The sequence below is a fragment of the Oncorhynchus kisutch genome, linkage group LG17 (assembly GCF_002021735.2).
Source record: "Oncorhynchus kisutch isolate 150728-3 linkage group LG17, Okis_V2, whole genome shotgun sequence".
NCBI classification, from domain to species: Eukaryota; Metazoa; Chordata; class Actinopteri; order Salmoniformes; family Salmonidae; genus Oncorhynchus; species Oncorhynchus kisutch.
This window is the reverse complement of record NC_034190.2, coordinates 5299393-5322652: the sequence shown is the minus strand read 5'-3', so window position 1 is coordinate 5322652 and position 23260 is coordinate 5299393. Positions and strand designations below refer to the sequence as shown.

The 23260-nt window shown below is 45.6% G+C and overlaps 1 protein-coding gene across 3 annotated transcripts in view; it reads right to left on the bottom strand.

Moving 5' to 3' along the window:
- Positions 1–22854, bottom strand: part of trit1 (tRNA isopentenyltransferase 1) — a 77636-nt gene extending 54782 nt beyond the window's left edge. Inside the window, exon 1 of one of the 3 annotated variants that reach the window (XM_031795022.1) lies at positions 22639–22854. In XM_031795022.1, the coding sequence (XP_031650882.1) occupies positions 22639–22797 (159 nt within the window). In that variant the 5' untranslated portion in view covers positions 22798–22854. The remainder of the gene's footprint in view (positions 1–22638) is intronic. The other 2 variants (XM_020507147.2, XM_031795023.1) reach the window with 2 other exon arrangements.
- Between the last annotated feature and the right edge of the window lie 406 nt (positions 22855–23260).

Here is a 23260-nt window from a genome sequence, read left to right as displayed (position 1 = left end):
CAGTAAATTGGCCTTACTGAAGAGCTCAGTGACTTTCAACCTTTCCAACAAGTCAGTTGGTCAAATTTGCACCCTGCTCGGCCACTCAACAAGGAAGAGGCCACTGCTCCAAAATCGCCATAAAAAAAAGCCAGACTACATTTTGCAACTGCACATGGGGACAAAGATCATACTTTTTGGAGAAATGTCCTCTGGTCTGATGAAACAAAAATAGAACCGTTTGGCAATAATGACCATCGTTATGTTTGGAGGAAAAAGGGGGAGGCTTGCAAGCTGAAGAACACCATCCCAACCGTGAAGCACGGGGACGACAGCATCATGTTGTGGGGGTGCTTTGCTGCAGGAGGGACTGGTGCACTTCACAAAATAGATGGCATCATGAGGACGGAAAATTATGTGGACATATTGAAGCAACATCAAGACATCAGTCAGGAAGTTAAAGCTTGGTCACAAATGGGTCTCCCAAATGGACAATGACCCCAAGCATATTTCCAAAGTTGTGGCAAAATGGCTTAAGGACAACAAAGTCAAGGTATTGGAGTGGCCATCACAAAGCCCTGACCTCAATCCTAAAGAAATATTGTGGGCAGAATTGAAAAAAGCTTGTGCGAGCAAGGAGGCCTACAAACCTGACTCAGTTACACCAGCTCTGTCAGGGGGAATGGGACAAAATTAACCCAACTTATTGTGGGAAGCTTGTGGAAGGCTACCCGAAATGCTTGGCCCAAGTTAAACAATTTAAAGACAATGCTACCAAATACTAGTTGAGTGTATGTAAACTTCTGACCCACTGGGAATGTGATGGAAGAAATAGAAACTGAAATAAATCATTCTCTCTACTATTATTCTGACATTTCACATTCTTAAAAAAAAGTTGTGATCCTAACTGACCTAAAACAGGGAATTGTTACAAGGATTAAAATCTCAGGAATATCGTGCATCCCTGGCTGTAATGTAACAAAAATGTGGGAAAAGTCAAGGGTTCGGAAAGGGTTCCCGAAGTAAATGTAAATGGAGGAGGCTTAATCAATTAATCAATTGATTACGTTCTTGCAAATAAAATGTTAGGAGTGGAATATTAAATTAATATTAAAACAAAGATCATCCACGATGGTAATTTAAATCAAAGATGACTGGGTGACACCCTGTTTTTAACCAAGATACATTCATTTAGAACTGACTTTTTCCTGTAAAAGTAATTTAGGTCAAAAGAGTTCATAACAAAGAGGAAATGACAGTACAGATGGTTGCTAGATCGAATCCCCCAAGCTGACAAGGAAAATAATCTGTTGTTCTGCCCCCTGATCAAGGCAGTTAACCGTCTGTTCCCTGGTAGGCCGTCATTGTAAATAACAATTTGTTCTTAATCTTTTTGGGATAGGGGGCATCATTTTCACTTTTGGATTAATAGCGTGCCCAGAGTGAACTGCCGCCTACTCTGTCCCAGATGCTAATATATGCATAGTATTATTAGTATTGGATAGAAAACACTGAAGTTTCTAAAACTGTTTGAATGATGTCTGAGTAAAACAGAACTCATAGGGCAGGTGGAAACCTGAGAAAAATCCAACCAGGGAATGGAACATCTGAAGTTTGTAGTTTTTCAAAGCTTGGCCTACCGAATACAGTGTCTATGGAGTCAAGTTGCACTTCCTACGGCTTCCACTAGATGTCAATCGTCTTTAGAAACTGGTTTGAGGAGTCTACTATAAAGGAGGGTCTCATGAGACCTGTTTGAGTCAGTGGTCTCGCAGAGTGTCTCAGGCTCGTGACGCACGCTCCCGACAGAGTTAGCTCATGTTCCAGTGCTTTTCTTCAGACATAGGAATTCTCCGGTTGGAAGCTTATTGATGTTTTATGTTAAAAACATCCTAAAGATTGATTCCATAAATCGTTTGACTTCTTTCTACGGACTGTAACGGAACTTTTGAGTTATTGTCTGGAGGAGATGGATTACTGGGCTGAACACTAACAACAAGGGCTGAACACTAACAACAAGTGGCTATTTGGACATAAATGATGGACTTTATGGAACAAATCAGTCATTTATTGTCGAACTGGGATTCACTGGGAGTGCCTTCTGGTGAAGATCAACAAAGGTAAGTGAATATTTATGGTGTTATTTCTAACTTCTGTTAGAAATGGCGGAGATTTCTCTGGGTGTAATGGGCTCTGCTGTTTCCGTGAAGTTTTTTTGAAATCTGACACAGCGGTTGCATTAAGGAGAAGTCTATCTTTAATTCTGTGAATAACACTTGTATCTTATCAATGTTTATTATGAAAATGTCTGCAAAAATCACCAGATGTTTTGAAATCTAAACATTACTGCAGGTAACACACCAATGTAAACAGATTTTTGGATATAAATATGCACATTATCGAACAAAACATACATGTATTGTGTAACATGAAGTCCTATGAGTGTCATCTGGTGAAGATCATCAAAGGTTAGTGATTCATTTTCTCTCCATTTCTGCTTTTTGTGACTCCGCTCTTTGGCTGGAAAATGGCTGTTTTTTTTTGTTGACTTGGCTCTGACCTAACATAATCATATGGTGTGCTTTCGCTATAAAGCCTTTTTGAAATCGGACATGATGGGTAGATTAACAAGATGTGTATCTTTCATTTGCTGTATTGGACTTGTTAATCTGTGACAGTTATATTTCTATTTCTAAAAAATATATTTTTAATTTTGCGCGCTGCCTTTTTAGCAGAATCTGGTCGGGGGGGTTCCGCTAGCGGAATGTGGTCGAGGGGTTCCGCTAGCGGAATGTGGTCGAGGGGTTCCGCTAGCGGAATGTGGTCGAGGGGTTCCGCTTGCAGAATGTGGTCGAGGGGTTCCGCCAGAGGAATGTAGTCGAGGGGTTCCGCTAGCGGAATGTGGTCGAGGGGTTCCGCTTGCAGAATGTGGTCGAGGGGTTCCGCCAGAGGAATGTAGTCGAGGGGTTCCGCTAGCGGAATGTGGTCGAGGGGTTCCGCTTGCAGAATGTGGTCGAGGGGTTCCGCCAGAGGAATGTAGTCGAGGGGTTCCGCCAGAGGAATGTAGTCGAGGGGTTCCGCCAGAGGAATGTAGTCGAGGGGTTCCGCTAGCGGAATGCCTGCGCTAGGAAAGTTAACTGACTTGCCTCGTTAAATAAAAAAGGTAAAAGAAAAAAATGAATTTTGGAAGAAAAAATATTTCTTTAAATAAAGCATATTTAGATAGTAAAGCTGGATGGAAAATTCTGAAATATGCACCAAATTATTTTTGTATCTTAGAAATGCTCCCAAAAATAAATTTACAGAAACTTGTTACAAATGACAGAGTCATCGATGATTCAACAACTTATATTTTAAAACACATTAAGTTCTCTATTCAGTCTCATCCATTTCCCATAAATCAAGTTACCTGTAAGGATTTTCTTACTAATAAATAGTGTCAAATGAACAGCTGTACAAAAATACTTTTTGCAAAATGCATAGAATTAACTAAGGGTATTATTAATCCTAAATCAGACATGTTTTTGTTTTTACATGGACGCTATCTTGAGATCATACAAGACAATAGAACACTTTTTAAAAAAGGTGGGCGGAACAGATGGACAGACCGATGTATGGAAGAGGAGATAACAGAGAAAGAGAGAAAGAGAGAGAAAGGAAAGAGAGAAAAGTCAAAAGATGGAGTCCTGTGTGCTTAGAGTGTGTTGTGTTTCTCAGAGTGTGTGTGTGTGTGTGTGTGTGTGTGTGTGTGTGTGTGTGTGTGTGTGTGTACACACCCACCTGCTTTCCTAGCAAACCTGTCTCAGTGAGTTAAGTATATCTGCATCAGAGAGAGAGAGAGAGGGAGAGCTTTCACACCATGCTATAGCTTGTCATGTTGAGACTGGCCTACTAATATTGCTTTCAGTTATTATTCTCATTAATATTGGCTGTTAATGTTAATTCCATTTCCAGCACAACCGTATTATCACTAAGTAATTTAACAATGCATTTCAATATGGGCTTGTTTCGGACCTACGCTTGTCGCCCGCATTCCCACCTTTGGGACAACAACGACTGTCATTGTTCGGGGCCGAGACGTGAGCGTCTCATCATTTCATACAGATCTCTGATTACATTTAGCTAGCCTATAAATAATGACATTGTGTAGCCATAGTCTGGCTAGTTCTCGGTAATTAACTATTTAGCAGTATTAAAATGTCACCTCTCTCTCAAGGGGCCGATGCATTCTGACACAGAGCATATAACCATATGCCAATATTCACGGACAAGATGAGCGCAAAATACGCAAGAGTAATGAACGCAAGAGTACGTATCGTCTGATCATTCTGGATCCAATTTTAACATGTTGCCCATCAAAACATACATAATGGATTTCCTGACCATGGTAGATGAAATAGCTCCCTTTCCTGTCTCACTTAGTCAGCCTAGGGTCATAACGGGAAGTAGACCTAACTACCGGTGTCTATAAAACGCCCAGTTCTAGACAGAGACTACATGTTCTGTCGGATTCTCTGAGTGGTAATAGTTCAAATGTGATTGCGGTTTCTTGCACATTAGGACCTGTGACTTGAGCTTTTGGACAACAGAAAAGATCAGTCCCACCTGCCCGAGGGACCAGTGACAACAGAAAAGATCAGTCCCACCTCCCCGAGGGACCAGTGACAACAGAAAAGATCAGTCCCACCTCCGAGGGACAAGTGACAACAGAAAAGATCAGTCCCACCTGCCCGAGGGACCAGTGACAACAGAAAAGATCAGTCCCACCTGCCCGAGGGACCAGTGACAACAGAAAAGAAGAAGCAAATGTTGAGCCTTTTAACTGAAGTAATTTCACTTGTCATGTCAATAACGTGAACAGAGAGACTAAGATCACTGCCCCCAAAGCGTGGCTGGGGTGATGCTCAACAAAGCCGGGTTGGGGTGATGCTCAACAAAGCCGGGTTGGGGTAATGCTCAACAAAGCCGGGTTGGGGTAATGCTCAACAAAGCCGGGTTGGGGTGATGCTCAACAAAGCCGGGTTGGGGTTATGCTCAACAAAGCCGGGTTGGGGTTATGCTCAACAAAGCGTGGCTGGGGTTATGCTCAACCCAGACCAGTATGTGTCCAGACAATGAGCTCAGTGTTCAGACTTTGTATACTAAAGCCTCCCGACTCCACACACACACACACACACACACACACACACACACACACACACACAGGGAAAGAAAAAAAGAGAGCGCGAGGCAGGAAGAGAAAGAGACTGAGGGTTGCAGAGAGAGAGAGAGAGAAGGCATTCCCTCTCCCTAGACACAACTATGACTAAAACAACCAACAAAGAACGGGTCACAACTCCTGCAGCTCTGTCACAAATTGGTTCTGAACATAGGAGTCCCCTCGAAGCCTACCGTTGACTATGTTAGGTACACCCTATAGCTCATCTCTTTAACTAGGCAAGTCAGTTAAGAACAAATTCTTATTTTCAATGACGGCCTACGAACACTGGGACGACAGATTTGTACCTTGTCAGCTCGGGGGTTTGAACTTGCAACCTTCCGGTTACTAGTCCAACTCTCTAACCACTAGGCTACCCTGCCGCCTCTACACTCTAACCACTAGGCTACCCTGCCGCCTCTACACTCTAACCACTAGGCTACCCTGCCGCCTCTACACTCTAACCACTAGGCTACCCTGCCGCCTCTACACTCTAACCACTAGGTTCAATCATGAGGCATCAAAGACAAAAAGGAAATGAATAATAGGGAAGGGGGAAAGTAGTGTAGAAACCGACCAAAAAACAATTAGGCAACAATAAATTAAATCCCTTTAAGACAACTTCCTGGACAAGCTAGTGACGGAGGAAACTTGGCAGTAGAAAGCCTCAACAGTATATTTGACCTTTCAACTTCCTTATCAAATCTAACCATTTCAAGCATATGCAACCGAAGAAAATTAAACAATGACACATGATTTGATAACGAATGCAAAAACCTACAAAAGAAATTGAGCAACCTGTTCAACCGAAAAACAGAGACCCGGAAAACCTGAGTCTTCGCCTTCACTATGGTAAATCACTAAAACAATACAGAAATACACTACGGGAACAGAAGGAACAGCATGTCAGAAATCAGCTCAATGTAATTGAAGAATCCATAGAGTCTAACCACTTCTGGGAAAATTGGAAAACACTAAACAAACAACAACACGAAGAGTTATCTATCCAAAATGGAGATGTATGGATAAACCACTTCTCCAATCTTTTTGGCTCTATAACAAACAGCAAAAACATATACATGGTCAAATACAAAATCTTAGAATCAGCTATTAAAGACTCCCAGAACCCACTGGATTCCAGAACCCACTGGATTCCAGAACCCACTGGATTCCAGAACCCACTGGATTCTCCAATTACCTTGAATGAACAACAGGACAAAATGACAAACCCTCCAACCCAAACAGACCGGTGGTGTTGATGGTAGAGGTCGACGGATTATGATTTTTCAACGCCGTTACCGATTATTGGAGGACCCCCCCCAAGAAAAGCCGATACCGATAAAAAAATTTTTTTTAAAAAACATCGGCAATTTTTTTCATTTATTTAATACACACACACACACACACACACACACATATATATATACATACATAATAATGACAATTACAACAATACTGACTGAACAATGAACACTTATTTTAACTTAATCTAATACATAAATAAAATCAATTTAGTCTCAAATAAATAATGAAACATGTTCAATTTGGTTTAAATAATGCAAAAACAAAGTGTTGGAGAAGAAATGAAAAGTGCAATATGTGTTTCTACAGTCTGACGTCATTTCCGGTCACAACTTGCAGGCTTGTTTTCGAGTTGCTGTGCGTTTTGTTGCTAACCTGTTTTGCTACCTGACAACTTTACGGTTTTCACTTTTTAATTACCGTTCATATATTTATTTATTTTTTCCTCAACTTTTTCACTCCGGACGCTTTATCTGGACACGATTCGTCAGGACCTCCAACAGCCGAAGCTAAGTAGTAACATTAACATGATGACTTCTAATTGCAGCCGCTGTACTCGGCTTACGGCGAGGATAGCTGTGCTGCAAGCCCAGCTTCAGACGCAATCGTTAGGCAAGGGTAATTTCAGTGTAGGAAAGGATGAAATAGCGTCTGTGGCACCAGTAAGTACAGATAGTAGTGTAAATCCCCTGGCACAGTCCCCGCAGCCGGACAACTTTCTCACGGTTTCTGGAAGGAAATGCTGTAGGAACGCTCAACCGGTGTCGCTCATTCAGCCGACAGAAACTTTCAACCGGTTTTCCCCATTAAGCAGCGGGTCGGAGTCAGAGGCCGATTCTTCTCTGGTCTCTACTCCTCCCGTTACGGGGTCTGAGACGCCGAAGCTTCCCACCATTAGCTCTGACAAATTGAAAACTCTAGTCATTGGCGACTCCATTACCCGCAGTATTAGACTTAAAGCGAATCATCCAGCGATCATACACTGTTTACCCGGGGGCAGGGCTACCGACGTTAAGGCTAATCTGAAGATGGTGCTGGCTAAAGCTAAAACTGGCGAGTGTAGAGAGTATAGAGATATTGTTATCCACGTCGGCACCAACGATGTTAGGATGAAACAGTCAGAAATCACTAAGCGCAACATAGCTTCTGCGTGCATATCAGCTAGAAAGATGTGTCGGCATCGAGTAATTGTCTCTGGCCCCCTCCCAGTTAGGGGGAGTGATGAGCTCTACAGCAGAGTCTCACAACTCAATCGCTGGTTGAAAACTGTTTTCTGCCCCTCCCAAAAATTAGAATTTGTAGATAATTGGCCCTCTTTCTGGGACTCACCCACAAACAGGACCAAGCCTGACCTGCTGAGGAGTGACGGACTCCATCCTAGCTGGAGGGGTGCTCTCATCTTATCTACCAACATAGACAGGGCTCTAACTCCTCTAGCTCCACAATGAAATAGGGTGCAGGCCAGGCAGCAGGCTGTTAGCCAGCCTGCCAGCATAGTGGAGTCTGCCATTAGCACAGTCAGTGTAGTCAGCTCAGCTATCACCATTGAGACCGTGTCTGTGCCTCGACCTAGGTTGGGCAAAACTAAACATGGCGGTGTTCGCCTTAGCAATCTCACTAGGATAAAGACCACCTCCATTCCTGTCATTACTGAAAGAGATCATGATACCTCACATCTCAAAATAGGGCTACTTAATGTTAGATCCCTTACTTCAAAGGCAATTATAGTCAATGAACTAATCACTGATCATAATCTTGATGTGATTGGCCTGACTGAAACATGGCTTAAGCCTGATGAATTTACTGTTTTAAATGAGGCCTCACCTCCTGGCTACACTAGTGACCATATCCCCCGTGCATCCCGCAAAGGCGGAGGTGTTGCTAACATTTACGATAGCAAATTTCAATTTACACAAAAAAAATGACATTTTCGTCTTTTGAGCTTCTAGTCATGAAATCTATGCAGCCTACTCAATCACTTTTTATAGCTACTGTTTACAGGCCTCCTGGGCCATATACAGCGTTTCTCACTGAGTTCCCTGAATTCCTATCGGACCTTGTAGTCATAGCAGATAATATTCTAATCTTTGGTGACTTTAATATTCACATGGAAAAGTCCACAGACCCACTCCAAAAGGCTTTCAGAGCCATCATCGACTCAGTGGGTTTTGTCCAACATGTCTCTGGACCCACTCACTGTCACAGTCATACGCTGGACCTAGTTTTGTCCCATGGAATAAATGTGGTGGATCTTAATGTTTTTCCTCATAATCCTGGACTATCGGACCACCATTTTATTACGTTTGCAATTGCAACAAATAATCTGCTTAGACCCCAACCAAGGAACATCAAAAGTCGTGCTATAAATTCACAGACAACACAAAGATTCCTTGATGCCCTTCCAGACTCCCTCTGCCTACCCAAGGACGCCAGAGGACAAAAATCAGTTAACCACCTAACTGAGGATCTCAATCTAACCTTGCGCAATACCCTAGATGCAGTTGCACCCCTAAAAACAAAAAAAATGTCTCATAAGAAACTAGCTCCCTGGTACACAGAAAATACCCGAGCTCTGAAGCAAGCTTCCAGAAAATTGGAACGGAAATGGCGCCACACCAAACTGGAAGTCTTCCGACTAGCTTGGAAGGAAGGTACCGTGCAGTACCGTAGAGCCCTTACTGCTGCTCGATCATCCTATTTTTCTAACTTAATTGAGGAAAATAAGAACAATCCGAAATTCCTTTTTAATACTGTCGCAAAGCTAACTAAAAAGCAGCATTCCCCAAGAGAGGATGACTTTCACTTTAGCAGTGATAAATTCATGAACTTCTTTGAGGAAAAGATTATGATTATTAGAAAGCAAATTACGGACTCCTCTTTAAACCTGCGTATTCCTCCAAACCTCAGTTGTCCTGAGTCTGCACAACTCTGCCAGGACCTAGGATCAAGAGAGACGCTCAAGTGTTTTAGTACTATATCTCTTGACACAATGATGAAAATAATCATGGCCTCTAAACCTTCAAGCTGCATACTGGACCCTATTCCAACTAAACTACTGAAAGAGCTGCTTCCTGTGCTTGGCCCTCCTATGTTGAACATAATAAACGGCTCTCTATCCACTGGATGTGTACCAAACTCACTAAAAGTGGCAGTAATAAAGCCTCTCTTGAAAAAGCCAAACCTTGACCCAGAAAATATAAAAAACTATCGGCCTATATCGAATCTTCCATTCCTCTCAAAAATTTTAGAGAAGGCTGTTGCGCAGCAACTCACTGCCTTCCTGAAGACAAACAATGTATACGAAATGCTTCAGTCTGGTTTTAGACCCCATCATAGCACTGAGACGGCACTTGTGAAGGTGGTAAATGACATTTTAATGGCATCGGACCGAGGCTCTGCATCTGTCCTCGTGCTCCTAGACCTTAGTGCTGCTTTTGATACCATCGATCACCACATTCTTTTGGAGAGATTGGAAACCCAAATTGGTCTACACGGACATGTTCTGGCCTGGTTTAGATCTTATCTGTCGGAAAGATATCAGTTTGTCTCTGTGAATGGTTTGTCCTCTGACAAATCAACTGTAAATTTCGGTGTTCCTCAAGGTTCCGTTTTAGGACCACTATTGTTTTCACTATATATTTTACCTCTTGGGGATGTTATTCGAAAACATAATGTAAACTTTCACTGCTATGCGGATGACACACAGCTGTACATTTCAATGAAACATGGTGAAGCCCCAAAATTTCCCTCGCTAGAAGCATGTGTTTCAGACATAAGGAAGTGGATGGCTGCAAACTTTCTACTATTAAACTCGGACAAAACAGAGATGCTTGTTCTAGGTCCCAAGAAACAAAGAGATCTTCTGTTGAATCTGACAATTAATCTTAATGGTTGTACAGTCGTCTCAAATAAAACTGTGAAGGACCTCGGCGTTACTCTGGACCCTGATCTCTCTTTTGAAGAACATATCAAGACCATTTCGAGGACAGCTTTTTTCCATCTACGTAACATTGCAAAAATCAGAAACTTTCTGTCCAAAAATGATGCAGAAAAATTAATCCATGCTTTTGTCACTTCTAGGTTAGACTACTGCAATGCTCTATTTTCCGGCTACCCGGATAAAGCACTAAATAAACTTCAGTTAGTGCTAAATACGGCTGCTAGAATCCTGACTAGAACCAAAAAATTTGATCATATTACTCCAGTGCTAGCCTCTCTACACTGGCTTCCTGTCAAAGCAAGGGCTGATTTCAAGGTTTTACTGCTAACCTACAAAGCATTACATGGGCTTGCTCCTACCTATCTCTCTGATTTGGTCCTGCCGTACATACCTATACGTACGCTACGGTCACAAGACGCAGGCCTCCTAATTGTCCCTAGAATTTCTAAGCAAACAGCTGGAGGCAGGGCTTTCTCCTATAGAGCTCCATTTTTATGGAACGGTCTGCCTACCCATGTCAGAGACGCAAACTCGGTCTCAACCTTTAAGTCTTTACTGAAGACTCATCTCTTCAGTGGGTCATATGATTGAGTGTAGTCTGGCCCAGGAGTGGGAAGGTGAACGGAAAGGCTCTGGAGCAACGAACCGCCCTTGCTGTCTCTGCCTGGCCGGTTCTCCTCTTTCCACTGGGATTCTCTGCCTCTAACCCTATTACAGGGGCTGAGTCACTGGCTTGCTGGGGCTCTCTCATGCTGTCCCTGGAGGGGGTGCGTCACCTGAGTGGGTTGATTCACTGTTGTGGTCATCCTGTCTGGGTTGGCGCCCCCCCTTGGGTTGTGCCGTGGCGGAGATCTTTGTGGGCTATACTCAGCCTTGTCTCAGGATGGTAAGTTGGTGGTTGAAGATATCCCTCTAGTGGTGTGGGGGCTGTGCTTTGGCAAAGTGGGTGGGGTTATATCCTTCCTGTTTGGCCCTGTCCGGGGGTGTCCTCGGATGGGGCCACAGTGTCTCCTGACCCCTCCTGTCTCAGCCTCCAGTATTTATGCTGCAGTAGTTTATGTGTCGGGGGGCTGGGGTCAGTTTGTTATATCTGGAGTACTTCTCCTGTCCTATTCGGTGTCCTGTGTGAATCTAAGTGTGCGTTCTCTAATTCTCTCCTTCTCTCTTTCTTTCTCTCTCTCGGGGGACCTGAGCCCTAGGACCATGCCCCAGGACTACCTGACATGATGACTCTTTGCTGTCCCCAGCCCACCTGGCCATGCTGCTGTTCCAGTTTCAACTGACCTGAGCCCTAGGACCATGCCCCAGGACTACCTGACATGATGACTCCTTGCTGTCCCCAGTCTACCTGGCCATGCTGCTGCTCCAGTTTCAACTTCCACCTGACTGTGCTGCTGCTCTAGTTTCAACTGTTCTGCCTTATTATTATTCGACCATGCTGGTCATTTATGAACATTGAACATCTTGACCATGTTCTGTTATAATCTCCACCCGGCACAGCCAGAAGAGGACTGGCCACCCCACATAGCCTGGTTCCTCTCTAGGTTTCTTCCTAGGTATTGGCCTTTCTAGGGAGTTTTTCCTAGCCACCGTGCTTCTCCACCTGCATTGCTTGCTGTTTGGGGTTTTAGGCTGGGTTTCTGTACAGCACTTTGAGATATCAGCTGATGTACGAAGGGCTATATAAATAAATTTGATTTGATTTGATGTGCCATGTAAAAAAAAAAGCGAACGGTTAATTCCTTGCTCAGAACATGAGAACATATGAAAGCTGGTGGTTCAATATTCCCAGTTCTTCAATATTCCCAGATAGAAAGTTTTAGGTTGTATTTATTATAGGAATTATGACGAGTCGACTATTTCTCTCTATACCATTTGTATTTCATATACCTTTGACTATTGGATGTTCTTATAGGCACTATAGTATTGCCAGCCTAATCTCAGGAGTTGATAGGCTTGAAGTCATAAACAGCGCTGTGCTTCAAGCATTGCGAAGAGCTGCTGGCAAATCTAGGAAAGTGCCGTTTGAATGAATGCTTATGAGCCTGCTGGTGCCTACCACCGCTCAGTCAGACTGCGCAATCAAGTATCAAATCATAGATTTAATTATAATAAACACAGAAATACAAGCCATAGGTCATTAATATGGTCAAACCCAGAAACTATAATAGCAAAAACAAAACGGTTATTCTTTCAGTGAAAAACGGAACCGTTTGACTGAATCGTGAATTCCTGAAACACAGGACTACCTCGTTCCACCGGCGTCCGTCTCTAGTGCTCTTCTAACGCGACGTTGAATGCTGATTGGCTGACAGCAGTGGTATATCAGACCGTATACCACGGGTATGACAAAACAGTTATTTTTGACTCTTCTAATTATGTTGTTGATCAGTTTTAAAATAGCAATAAGGCACCTCGGGGGTTTGTGGTATATAGCCAATATACCACAGCTAAGGGCTGTATCCAGGCTCTCCGTATTGCATAAGAACAACCCTTAGCCGTGGTATAGTGGCCATATAGCTGGTTAAATAAAGGGGAAATAAATAAATGGTGTCTGTGTGTTAACAGGATGTAGGAGGTGGTATGTCTGTGTGCTAACAGGATGTAGGAGGTGGTATGTCTGTGTGCTAACAGGATGTAGGAGGTGGTATGTCTGTGTGTTAGCAGGATGTTGTATCCAGACCAGAGGAGCTAGGAGGTGGTATGTCTGTGTGTTAACAGGATGTAGGAGGTGGTATGTCTGTGTGCTAACAGGATGTAGGAGGTGGTATGTCTGTGTGCAAACAGGATGTAGGAGGTGGTATGTCTGTGTGTAAACAGGATGTAGGAGGTGGTATGTCTGTGTGTTAACAGGATGTAGGAGGTGGTATGTCTGTGTGCTAACAGGATGTAGGAGGTGGTATGTCTGTGTGCAAACAGGATGTAGGAGGTGGTATGTCTGTGTGTAAACAGGATGTAGGAGGTGGTATGTCTGTGTGTAAACAGGATGTAGGAGGTGGTATGTCTGTGTGTAAACAGGATGTAGGAGGTGGTATGTGTATTTTAACAGGATGTAGGAGGTGGTATGTCTGTGTGTTAACAGGACCCCCCCCCTCGTGCCTTATTGCTTAATTATACAACGGCACGCACACACACACGAGAACACACAAACACAGACAGCAACACAGTATTGTCTGATAGGGAGAAAAGCCGTTTCATAATCAGTGAATAATATCGGCTCCATTTTCAATGAACTCGAGTCGGGGGCGCCAGAGTTGAGTGACTAGAGAGACTGGGTCCCGTGGGGAGAGTCAGGGGAGAGACTGGGTCCCGTGGGGAGAGTCAGGGGAGAGACTGGGTCCCGTGGGGAGAGTCAGGGGAGAGACTGGGTCCCGTGGGGAGAGTCAGGGGAGAGACTGGGTCCCGTGGGGAGAGTCAGGGGAGAGACTGGGTCCCGTGGGGAGAGTCAGGGGAGAGACTGGGTCCCGTGGGGAGAGTCAGGGGAGAGACTGGGTCCCGTGGGGAGAGTCAGGGGAGAGACTGGGTCCCGTGGGGAGAGTCAGGGGAGAGACTGGGTCCCGTGGGGAGAGTCAGGGGAGAGACTGGGTCCCGTGGGGAGTGTCAGGGGAGAGACTGGGTCCCGTGGGGAGTGTCAGGGGAGAGACTGGGTCCCGTGGGGAGTGTCAGGGGAGAGACTGGGTCCCGTGGGGAGTGTCAGGGGAGAGACTGGGTCCCGTGGGGAGTGTCAGGGGAGAGACTGGGTCCTGTGGGAGAGAACTGGAGTGGCAGACTGTGGGAACCAATTCTCCCCTTGGAACAATAGAAACTTGCATCTAGTCACACACACACACACACACACACACACACACACCCCCCCATTCACACACATCCGCCCCATTCTCACACACACACACAACCATTCACCCACCGGCAGCTAGGCCTAGATAGAGGACAGATCCAGGCTTCTCTACTTAGACGGTCTCTCTTTTTCCTCTCTCTTTCACAGACAGACCCTTTCTCTCACATGACCGCAACTAGGTCAGTGTGTTTCTGCTGTACGAGGTAGTCTATTCTCTCTACCACAGACACACACAGAGGGCCAGAAGCTGGGCCAGCTGTAGCCTGTTTCCTGCCACTGGGCCAGCTGTAGCCTGGTTCCTGCCACTGGGCCAGCTGTAGCCTGGTTCCTGCCACTGGGCCAGCTGTAGCCTGCCACTGGGCCAGCTGTAGCCTGCCACTGGGCCAGCTGTAGCCTGCCACTGGGCCAGCTGCAGCCTGGTTCCTGCCACTGGGCCAGCTGTAGCCTGCCACTGGGCCAGCTGCAGCCTGTTTCCTGCCACTGGGCCAGTTGCAGCGTGTTTCCTGTCACTGGGCCAGCTGCAGCGCATTTCCTGCCACTGGGCCAGTTGCAGCCTGTTTCCTGTCACTGGGCCAGCGTGTTTCCTGTCACTGGGCCAGTTGCAGCGTGTTTCCTGTCACTGGGCCAGCGTGTTTCCTGTCACTGGGCCAGTTGCAGCGTGTTTCCTGTCACTGGGCCAGCGTGTTTCCTGTCACTGGGCCAGTTGCAGCGTGTTTCCTGTCACTGGGCCAGCGTGTTTCCTGTCACTGGGCCAGTTGCAGCGCGTTTCCTGTCACTGGGCCAGCGTGTTTCCTGTCACTGGGCCAGTTGCAGCGCGTTTCCTGTCACTGGGCCAGTTGCAGCGTGTTTCCTGTCACTGGGCCAGCGTGTTTCCTGTCACTGGGCCAGTTGCAGCGCGTTTCCTGTCACTGGGCCAGTTGCAGCGTGTTTCCTGCCACTGGGTCAGCGTGTTTCCTGTCACTGGGCCAGTTGCAGCGTGTTTCCTGTCACTGGGCCAGCTGCAGCCTGTTTCCTGCCACTGGGCCAGTTGCAGCATGTTTCCTGTCACTGGGCCAGCTGCAGCGCATTTCCTGCCACTGGGCCAGTTGCAACGTGTTTCCTGTCACTGGGCCAGCGTGTTTCCTGTCACTGGGCCAGTTGCAGCGCGTTTCCTGTCACTGGGCCAGTTGCAGCGTGTTTCCTGTCACTGGGCCAGCGTGTTTCCTGTCACTGGGCCAGTTGCAGCGTGTTTCCTGTCACTGGGCCAGCGTGTTTCCTGTCACTGGGCCAGTTGCAGCGTGTTTCCTGTCACTGGGCCAGTTGCAGCGTGTTTCCTGTCACTGGGCCAGTTGCAGCATGTTTCCTGTCACTGGGCCAGCATGTTTCCTGTCACTGGGCCAGTTGCAGCGTGTTTCCTGTCACTGGGCCAGTTGCAGCGTGTTTCCTGCCACTGGGTCAGCGTGTTTCCTGTCACTGGGCCAGTTGCAGCGTGTTTCCTGTCACTGGGCCAGCTGCAGCCTGTTTCCTGCCACTGGGCCAGTTGCAGCATGTTTCCTGTCACTGGGCCAGCTGCAGCGCATTTCCTGCCACTGGGCCAGTTGCAACGTGTTTCCTGTCACTGGGCCAGCGTGTTTCCTGTCACTGGGCCAGTTGCAGCGCGTTTCCTGTCACTGGGCCAGCGTGTTTCCTGTCACTGGGCCAGTTGCAGCGCGTTCCCTGTCACTGGGCCAGTTGCAGCGTGTTTCCTGTCACTGGGCCAGCGTGTTTCCTGTCACTGGGCCAGTTGCAGCGTGTTTCCTGTCACTGGGCCAGTTGCAGCGTGTTTCCTGTCACTGGGCCAGTTGCAGCGTGTTTCCTGTCACTGGGCCAGTTGCAGCGTGTTTCCTGTCACTGGGCCAGTTGCAGCGTGTTTCCTGTCACTGGGCCAGTTGCAGCGTGTTTCCTGTCACTGGGCCAGTTGCAGCGTGTTTCCTGTCACTGGGCCAGTTGCAGCGTGTTTCCTGCCACTGGGCCAGTTGCAGCGTGTTTCCTGCCACTGGGCCAGCGTGTTTCCTGTCGGTTGTGATAGTAGATCTAGTAGATTACAGTAACCCCGTTATTACAGTAACCCCGTTATTACAGTAACCCCGTTATTACAGTAACCCCGTTATTACAGTAACCCCGTTAGCTGTACCAGGTGACCTCAGCTGCTGGAACACTGACAACTCCCTACGGACCAACACATTCTCAAGGACACAAGGAGCGTGTGTGTGAGTGAAGGGGAGAGAGAGTGTGTGTGCGTGTGTGTGTGGCAGAGAGAGAGAGAGAGAGAGCGTGTGTGTGTGTGGGAAGGAGAGAGTGTGTGTGTGTGTGTGTGTGTGTGTGGGAAGGAGAGAGTGTGTGTGCGGGAAGGAGAGAGTGTGTGTGCGCGTGTGTGAGAGAGTTGAGATGACAGAGATTGATCAGAATCAAAATGAGAAACTCCCAGGGAATCCACATCTCAACATCTGTGTATATGACAGCACAAAACCTCATACAAAAACACAAACCGTTGTGTGTGTGTGTGTGTGTGTGAGAGAGAAAGACACTGTGTGAAAACATGACAACAAAACTCCCACACCCTGCACCGCTTTCACATACACACCGCCCCCGAACCCGCCCACCTAGAGTTCTCAGGCTCCGTTGCCGTGGTAACCGGGGGTCACACAGAAGGTGGCCGGTGAGAGTCTGGGTCACACATGGACAGGGGTGGGGAGACCACAACGCTACATCTCAATCACAGGGAGAATGCACCCAGAAGGAGAGAGAGAGGGTAGCGGTGCTTCAAGAGGGTAGCCAGAAGATTCTGACCCCACTGTTACGCTTGTTACCTCTAAGCTGTACTGGGGACGGAACGTAATCGTGGTTACATTACGACACTGTGGAGCCGGCGTGAGATATGGGATCGATAAAGTACTCCAAATCTGACCTCGATCCAGAACTGATACAATGAGAACATTGAAATGTTTCTTTTGTTTTTCAGAAAAACTGCCCTTTTCCTCTCTAGCTAACAGTAGCCTCTGCAGCCGTTATGGAATGTAGGGTTGGAATCTGCGAGAAGGGTGCAATTGCGGCCTGCGATTCGGGGCATTACTGCAGCTGCAGGAACCCTTCTTTATATTTCTTAATAATTATTGTTGTCTTACCTGATCAACACCTGTGATTGCTTTATGTCTCGCTTTATGTCTCTCTCAAATGTCAACATGCCTTGTGTACTGTTGTTTAGGTTAGTTATCATTGTTTTAGTTCACTGCAGAGCCCCGAGTCCCACGCAACGTGCCTCAGATACCCATGTCGTGTCTTTACTATCATTAAATTGAAGACTTCGTTTTTATCAAAGATTCTCTGTAATTAGTATTACGAGATTAGACTGATTAATCATGTAACCGTAATTAACTAGGAGGTCGGGGCACCAAGGAAAATATTTAGATTACAAAGTTATAATTTCCCAATATAACCCTTCAGATATTTTCATATCTGATCCATATTCTTCTGCTTAATGAATTATTTACTTTACCTCACGTTAGTCTCATTCCAAACGTCGTAAATTGTTGGTCATCTGCACGAAACCAGTCTTCACCATGAGTCATCCATACATCAATTGTCTTAAATCATTTATTTACTAACTAAGTAATTCACAGAAATGCATAAACAAACAGTTGATAGTTACAAGGAAATGATAACGGAGTTTCCCCAGTGGGCTAAACTGGCATGGCGGCTTGGTGGACAAAAGGGAAGTTGGGGTCGACTGAGATAAGACAACACACAGTTGATAATTATAACAATTGAAATGCTAATCCTTTGCACATGAACACTCACTCATTCTGGAACCATTGCAATCAATCAATATATTTAAGCTTAGTGTGTCGTTTTGATCGCTGGTGAAAAGTTTGTTTCTTTTGTAGAATTGTCTCTCCCTCCCTATCGTGGTTAGAATGGATTGTTCAGAGTGACGTTCATTCATTCGTTATAGAATGGATGTTTCGGCGGGTTCGTTCTTCACGGTCAATGATACCGAATTCCTAGCTGCAGACTAGTAATTAATATCAAAGACTTGTTCTTATTCTGTCGGTATCGATAGTCTAAGAGTTTAACCACGTGGTATGGTTTTAAAAGATTTAGCAATGGTCTACATCCTTTGTCCCCTCGTAATGGAGGGGACAACGGGTGATAATTTCTCAAAGTTGGGTTTTATTCGGAATGGTAGAAAAGGGGCTGTCCCAGGATGCCTGACCCTAACTGGGCTCATGGGCGGTCCTCTGATTTAGTTCAAATCAAAAGGGAATTGGAGTTTCCTTCATTAAACAGTCCAAATTCACATTGTAAAATTGTGTAAACAGTATCATACTCACTCACTCATACAACAATTAGATGTAAACCTCATATCTGAGGCTATTATATAAACAGCATTATGGTAAAGTGGCCACACAGTCTCCCATGAGCTTCCCCAAGTTGTAACAAATGGACCAGTTCGTAGCTGGATTCTTCACTGATCTTTTATACTTTCTCCGGAACATGAAATTTGTTCGGACCTCAAGTGAGATGGAAGAAATTCCTTTGTTCTCTATGAAAATTCACTCTGTCTCTATACTGTGGCCATGAGGCAGGGTCTTCTCAGGAATTTACGACCTCTCTCTGACCACAGCAGCCTAGTTGAAGGAGGCAGGGAGAGGGGGATGGGGGCTTGCTGTACCCAAAGAGGGCAACGTCATGACACCTCTTTTGTCCCACCTCCCACACATGCAGTGATCTCACCCAGCATAACTAGTGCATCCAGAGATGCAGCCTTTCTTATCGTCACTCGATGCCTAGGTTTACCTCCACTGTACCCGCACCCTACCCGTCTGACCATTATGCCCTGAATCTATCCTACCACGCCCAGAAATCTGCTCCTTTTATTCTCTGTCTCCAATGCACTAGACGAACAGTTTTTATAGCCTTTAGCCGTACCCTCATCCTACACCTCCTCCTCATTTGTTCCTCTGGTGATGTAGAGGTTAACCCAGGTCCCCGGGAGCTCCCATTTGTTGACTTCTGCAACCGTAAAAGCCTTGGGTTCATGCATGTTAACATCAGAAGTCTCCTCCCTAAGTTTGTTTTACTCACTCCTTTAGGACACTCCGCCAACCCAGATGTCCTTGCCGTGTCTGAATTCTCGTTTAGGAAGGCCACCAAAAATTCTGAGATTTCCATCCCAACTACAACATTTTCCATCAAGATAGAACTGCCAAAGGGGGAGGAGTTGCAATCTACCGCAGAGATAGCTTGCAGAGTTCTGTCATACTTTCCAGGTCTTAGCACAAACCTTTCAAGCTTCTAATTTTACAAATTAATCTCTCCAGAAATAAGTCTCTCACTGTTACAGACCCCCCTCAGCTCTCAGCTGATTGGATACCAATTGTGAATTGATTACCCCCCCATCCATCTTCAGAGTTCATTCTGTTAAGCGACCTAAACTGGGATATGCTTAACACCCAAGCAGTCCTACAATCTAAACTAGATACCCTCAATCTCACACAAATTATCAAGGAACCCACCAGGTACAACCCTAAATCCGTAAACATGTGCACCCTCAGATATTTTCCTGACCAACTTTCCCTCCAAATACACCTCGGCTGTTTTCAATCAGGATCTCAGCGATCACTGCCTCATTGCCTGCATCCGTAATGGGTCCGCGGTCAAACGACCATCCCTCATCACTGTCAAGCGCTCCCTAAAACACTTCTGAGAGCAGGACTTTCTAATCGACCTGGCCCGGGTATCCTGGAAGGATATCGACCTCATCCTGTCAGTAGAGGATACCTGGTCGTTCTTTAAAAGTAATTTCCTCACCATCTTAAATAAGCATGCCCCATTCAAAAACTTTAGAACTAGGAATAGATATAGCCCTTGGTTCACTCTAGACCTGACTGCCCTAAACCAGCACAAAAACATCCTGTGGCAGACTGCACTAGCATCGAATAGTCCCCGCGATATGCAACTGTTCAGGGAAGTCAGAAACCAATACACGCAGTCAGTTAGGAAAGCAAAGGCTATCTTTTTCAAGCAGAAATTTGCATCCTGTAGCTCTAACTCCAAAAAGTTCTGGGACACTAAAGTCCATGGAGAACAAGAGCACCTCCTCCCAGCTGCCCACTGCACTGAGGCTAGGAAACATTGTCACCACTGATAAATCCACAATAATCGAGAATTTCAACAAGCATCCCTCTACGGCTGGCCATGCTTACCCCTGGCTACCCCAACCCCGGCCAACAGCTCCGTACCTCCCGCAGCTACTCGCCCAAGCTTCACCAGCTTCTACGTCACCCAAATCCAGATAGCAGATGTTCTGAAAGAGCTGCAAAACCTGGTCCCGTACAAATCAGTTGGGCTAGACAATCTGGACCCTCTTTCTAAAATTGTCCGCCTCCAGTGTTGCAACCCCTATTACCACTCTGTTCAACCTCTCTTTCGTATCATCCAAGATCCCTAAAGATTTGAAAGCTCTTCAAAGGGGGAGACACTAAACTCAAACTGTTACAGACCTATATCCATTCTTCCCTGCCTTTCTAAAGTCTTCGAAAGCCAAGTTATCAAACAGGTCACTGACCAATTTGAATCCCACCGTACATTCTCAACTGTGCGATCCGGTTCACGAGCTGGTCACGGGTTCACCTCAGCCACGCTCAAGGTACTAAACGATATCATAACCGCCACTGATAAAAGACAGTACTGTGCAGCAGTCTTCATCGACCTGGCCAAGGCTTTTGACTCTGTCAATCACTGCATTCTTATCGGCAGACTCAACAGTCTTGGTTTCTCAAATGACTGCCTGGCCTGGTTCACCAACTACTTTTCAGATAGAGTTCAGTGTGTCAAATCGGAGGGCATTTTGTCCACACCTCTGGCAGTCTATGGGGGTACCACAGGGTTCAATTCTCGGGCTGATGCTTTTCTCAGTATATGTCAACGATGTTGCTCTTGCTGCGGGTGATTCCCTAATCCACCTCTACGCAGACGACACCATTCTGTATACATCTGGCCCATCTTTATCTTTGGACACTGTCTTAAACCTCCAAACGAGCTTCAATGCCATACAACACTCCTTCCGTGGCCTCCAACTGCTCTTAAAACACTGGTAAAACTAAATTCATGCTTTTCACCCGCCTAGCATCACTACTCTGGACAGTTCTGACTTAGAAAATGTGGACATTTACAAATACCTAGGTGTCTGGCTAGACTGTAAACTTTTTGTCTAACTGCTTTGGCTTTATCTTGGGCCAGGTCACAGATGTAAATGAGAACTGGTTCTCAACTGGCCTCAACTGGTTAAATAAAGGTGTTCTCAACTGGCCTCAACTGGTTAAATAAAGGTGTTCTCAACTGGCCTCAACTGGTTAAATAAAGGTGAACTAAACATGTATAAAAATACCTTTGCTAACAGTTGTGTCAAGTTAAAACTCACCCAAGCCAGTTCACAGAATTTCCCATTTAAATCAAATGTATTTATTCAATACTACATTTAGCTAACATTATATAGTTAATCCAGAGATTCTTGAAGACCCTGATGAAGACAGTTTGGCTGTCGAAACGTTGGTAATTACATTTTTTTTCATCTGAGCTCCTAGAGTGTGCAGCTCTCTTATTTTCAAATCCAGATATTCGTAGTTTTGCCTCGATTTGCCAGTCACGGCCAGATCATCACGACATTTCTAGTTCTTTATGATAGCCATATTAGCATTTCATTTATTGATTTATTACCCGTTTGACCTCTAAGTTTATAGGTATTATGACTCGTACAGTGGTACTCTATTGGAATCGGCTGGCTAGTCGAGGGGGCAAATTGGAGGGGGGCGAGGTTTGCATGCGTCCCTGCAACAGCAACCAAACGATCACACCGATAACAAAATTGCACAAAATAATACGCAGTATCAATTGGATACGTGTCCTACTTCCACCTTCTGTTCAATAAATCCAACGTATGCACCACACTGCCTCTGTGATGCTGCAAGGCAAACGCCGCGTTCCATTGGAAATTAACCTACTTCTGGTGTACCAAATTGCAAATATACGATCGGTGTGACTGAGGTGTGATATCCTTCCAATTCTCACTCATAGATACAGTACCTAGCTATATAGACACCCAAGTGAATTCAGGCAAAATACCCACAGCAGGTTGGGTACTGAACTTTGACGGTTGCTAACTGACGTTAACTTCAAAACCACGCAAACTAAGAACACGTTTGGACAGCGAATTGGCAGCATTTATAAGGTAAGTCAGTTACGAAATACGCCTGAAATCTGATAAAAGTAGTTCACTAGACATAAACCTCGTTCTCTCCAAATGCCCTATATGTGAATCCTACCACACAGCATGTCACATCCACGGCGCTTGTGTCCTCTTACCTGCATGGAATCGGCACTGATTATCTCTCCCTGACGTCGTTTACCAATTTCAATCGCCAGTTTAGACTTCCCAGTACCGGTTGCTCCTAAAATCACGACTAACGGTGGTACAATACTCTTTTTCAGAGCACACTGCAAGCCTCGCACGGGCGCCGCCATGTTGCTTTTACCGTCGTTCCCAGCTGATCAGACACGCGCCTAAGACTGAGGCCGGATATGAGGCGGGCTCTGTAACTAGGCAACGGCAAGAGGTTCCCATGGCACCGGCTTTGATAAAAAAAATAAAAAAAGAAGTCGAGTGAAGACGGAAGGTATTTTGGTCCACAAGACTATAGAAAAATAGTACACTAACCTAAATATGTATCTCACCGTTTATAATAGCCTGCATCCAAAAAACATATTAGGCTGTTATGTGGACAAAGACAACACTACATTTGTATCATTGTAGTGTCGTTTATATACCAATAATAGGCTGTATTTTCTGTTCATCATTTACTTTACTAAAGGGGAGGGCTTCTCCCAGCAAATCGATCTTGTAAGGGTTACTATAGAAACTGGGGGGAGTAGAGCCATAGTAACTTTAGATACGTGTTGCTATGGCAATGAGGCCGAGATGTTTCCA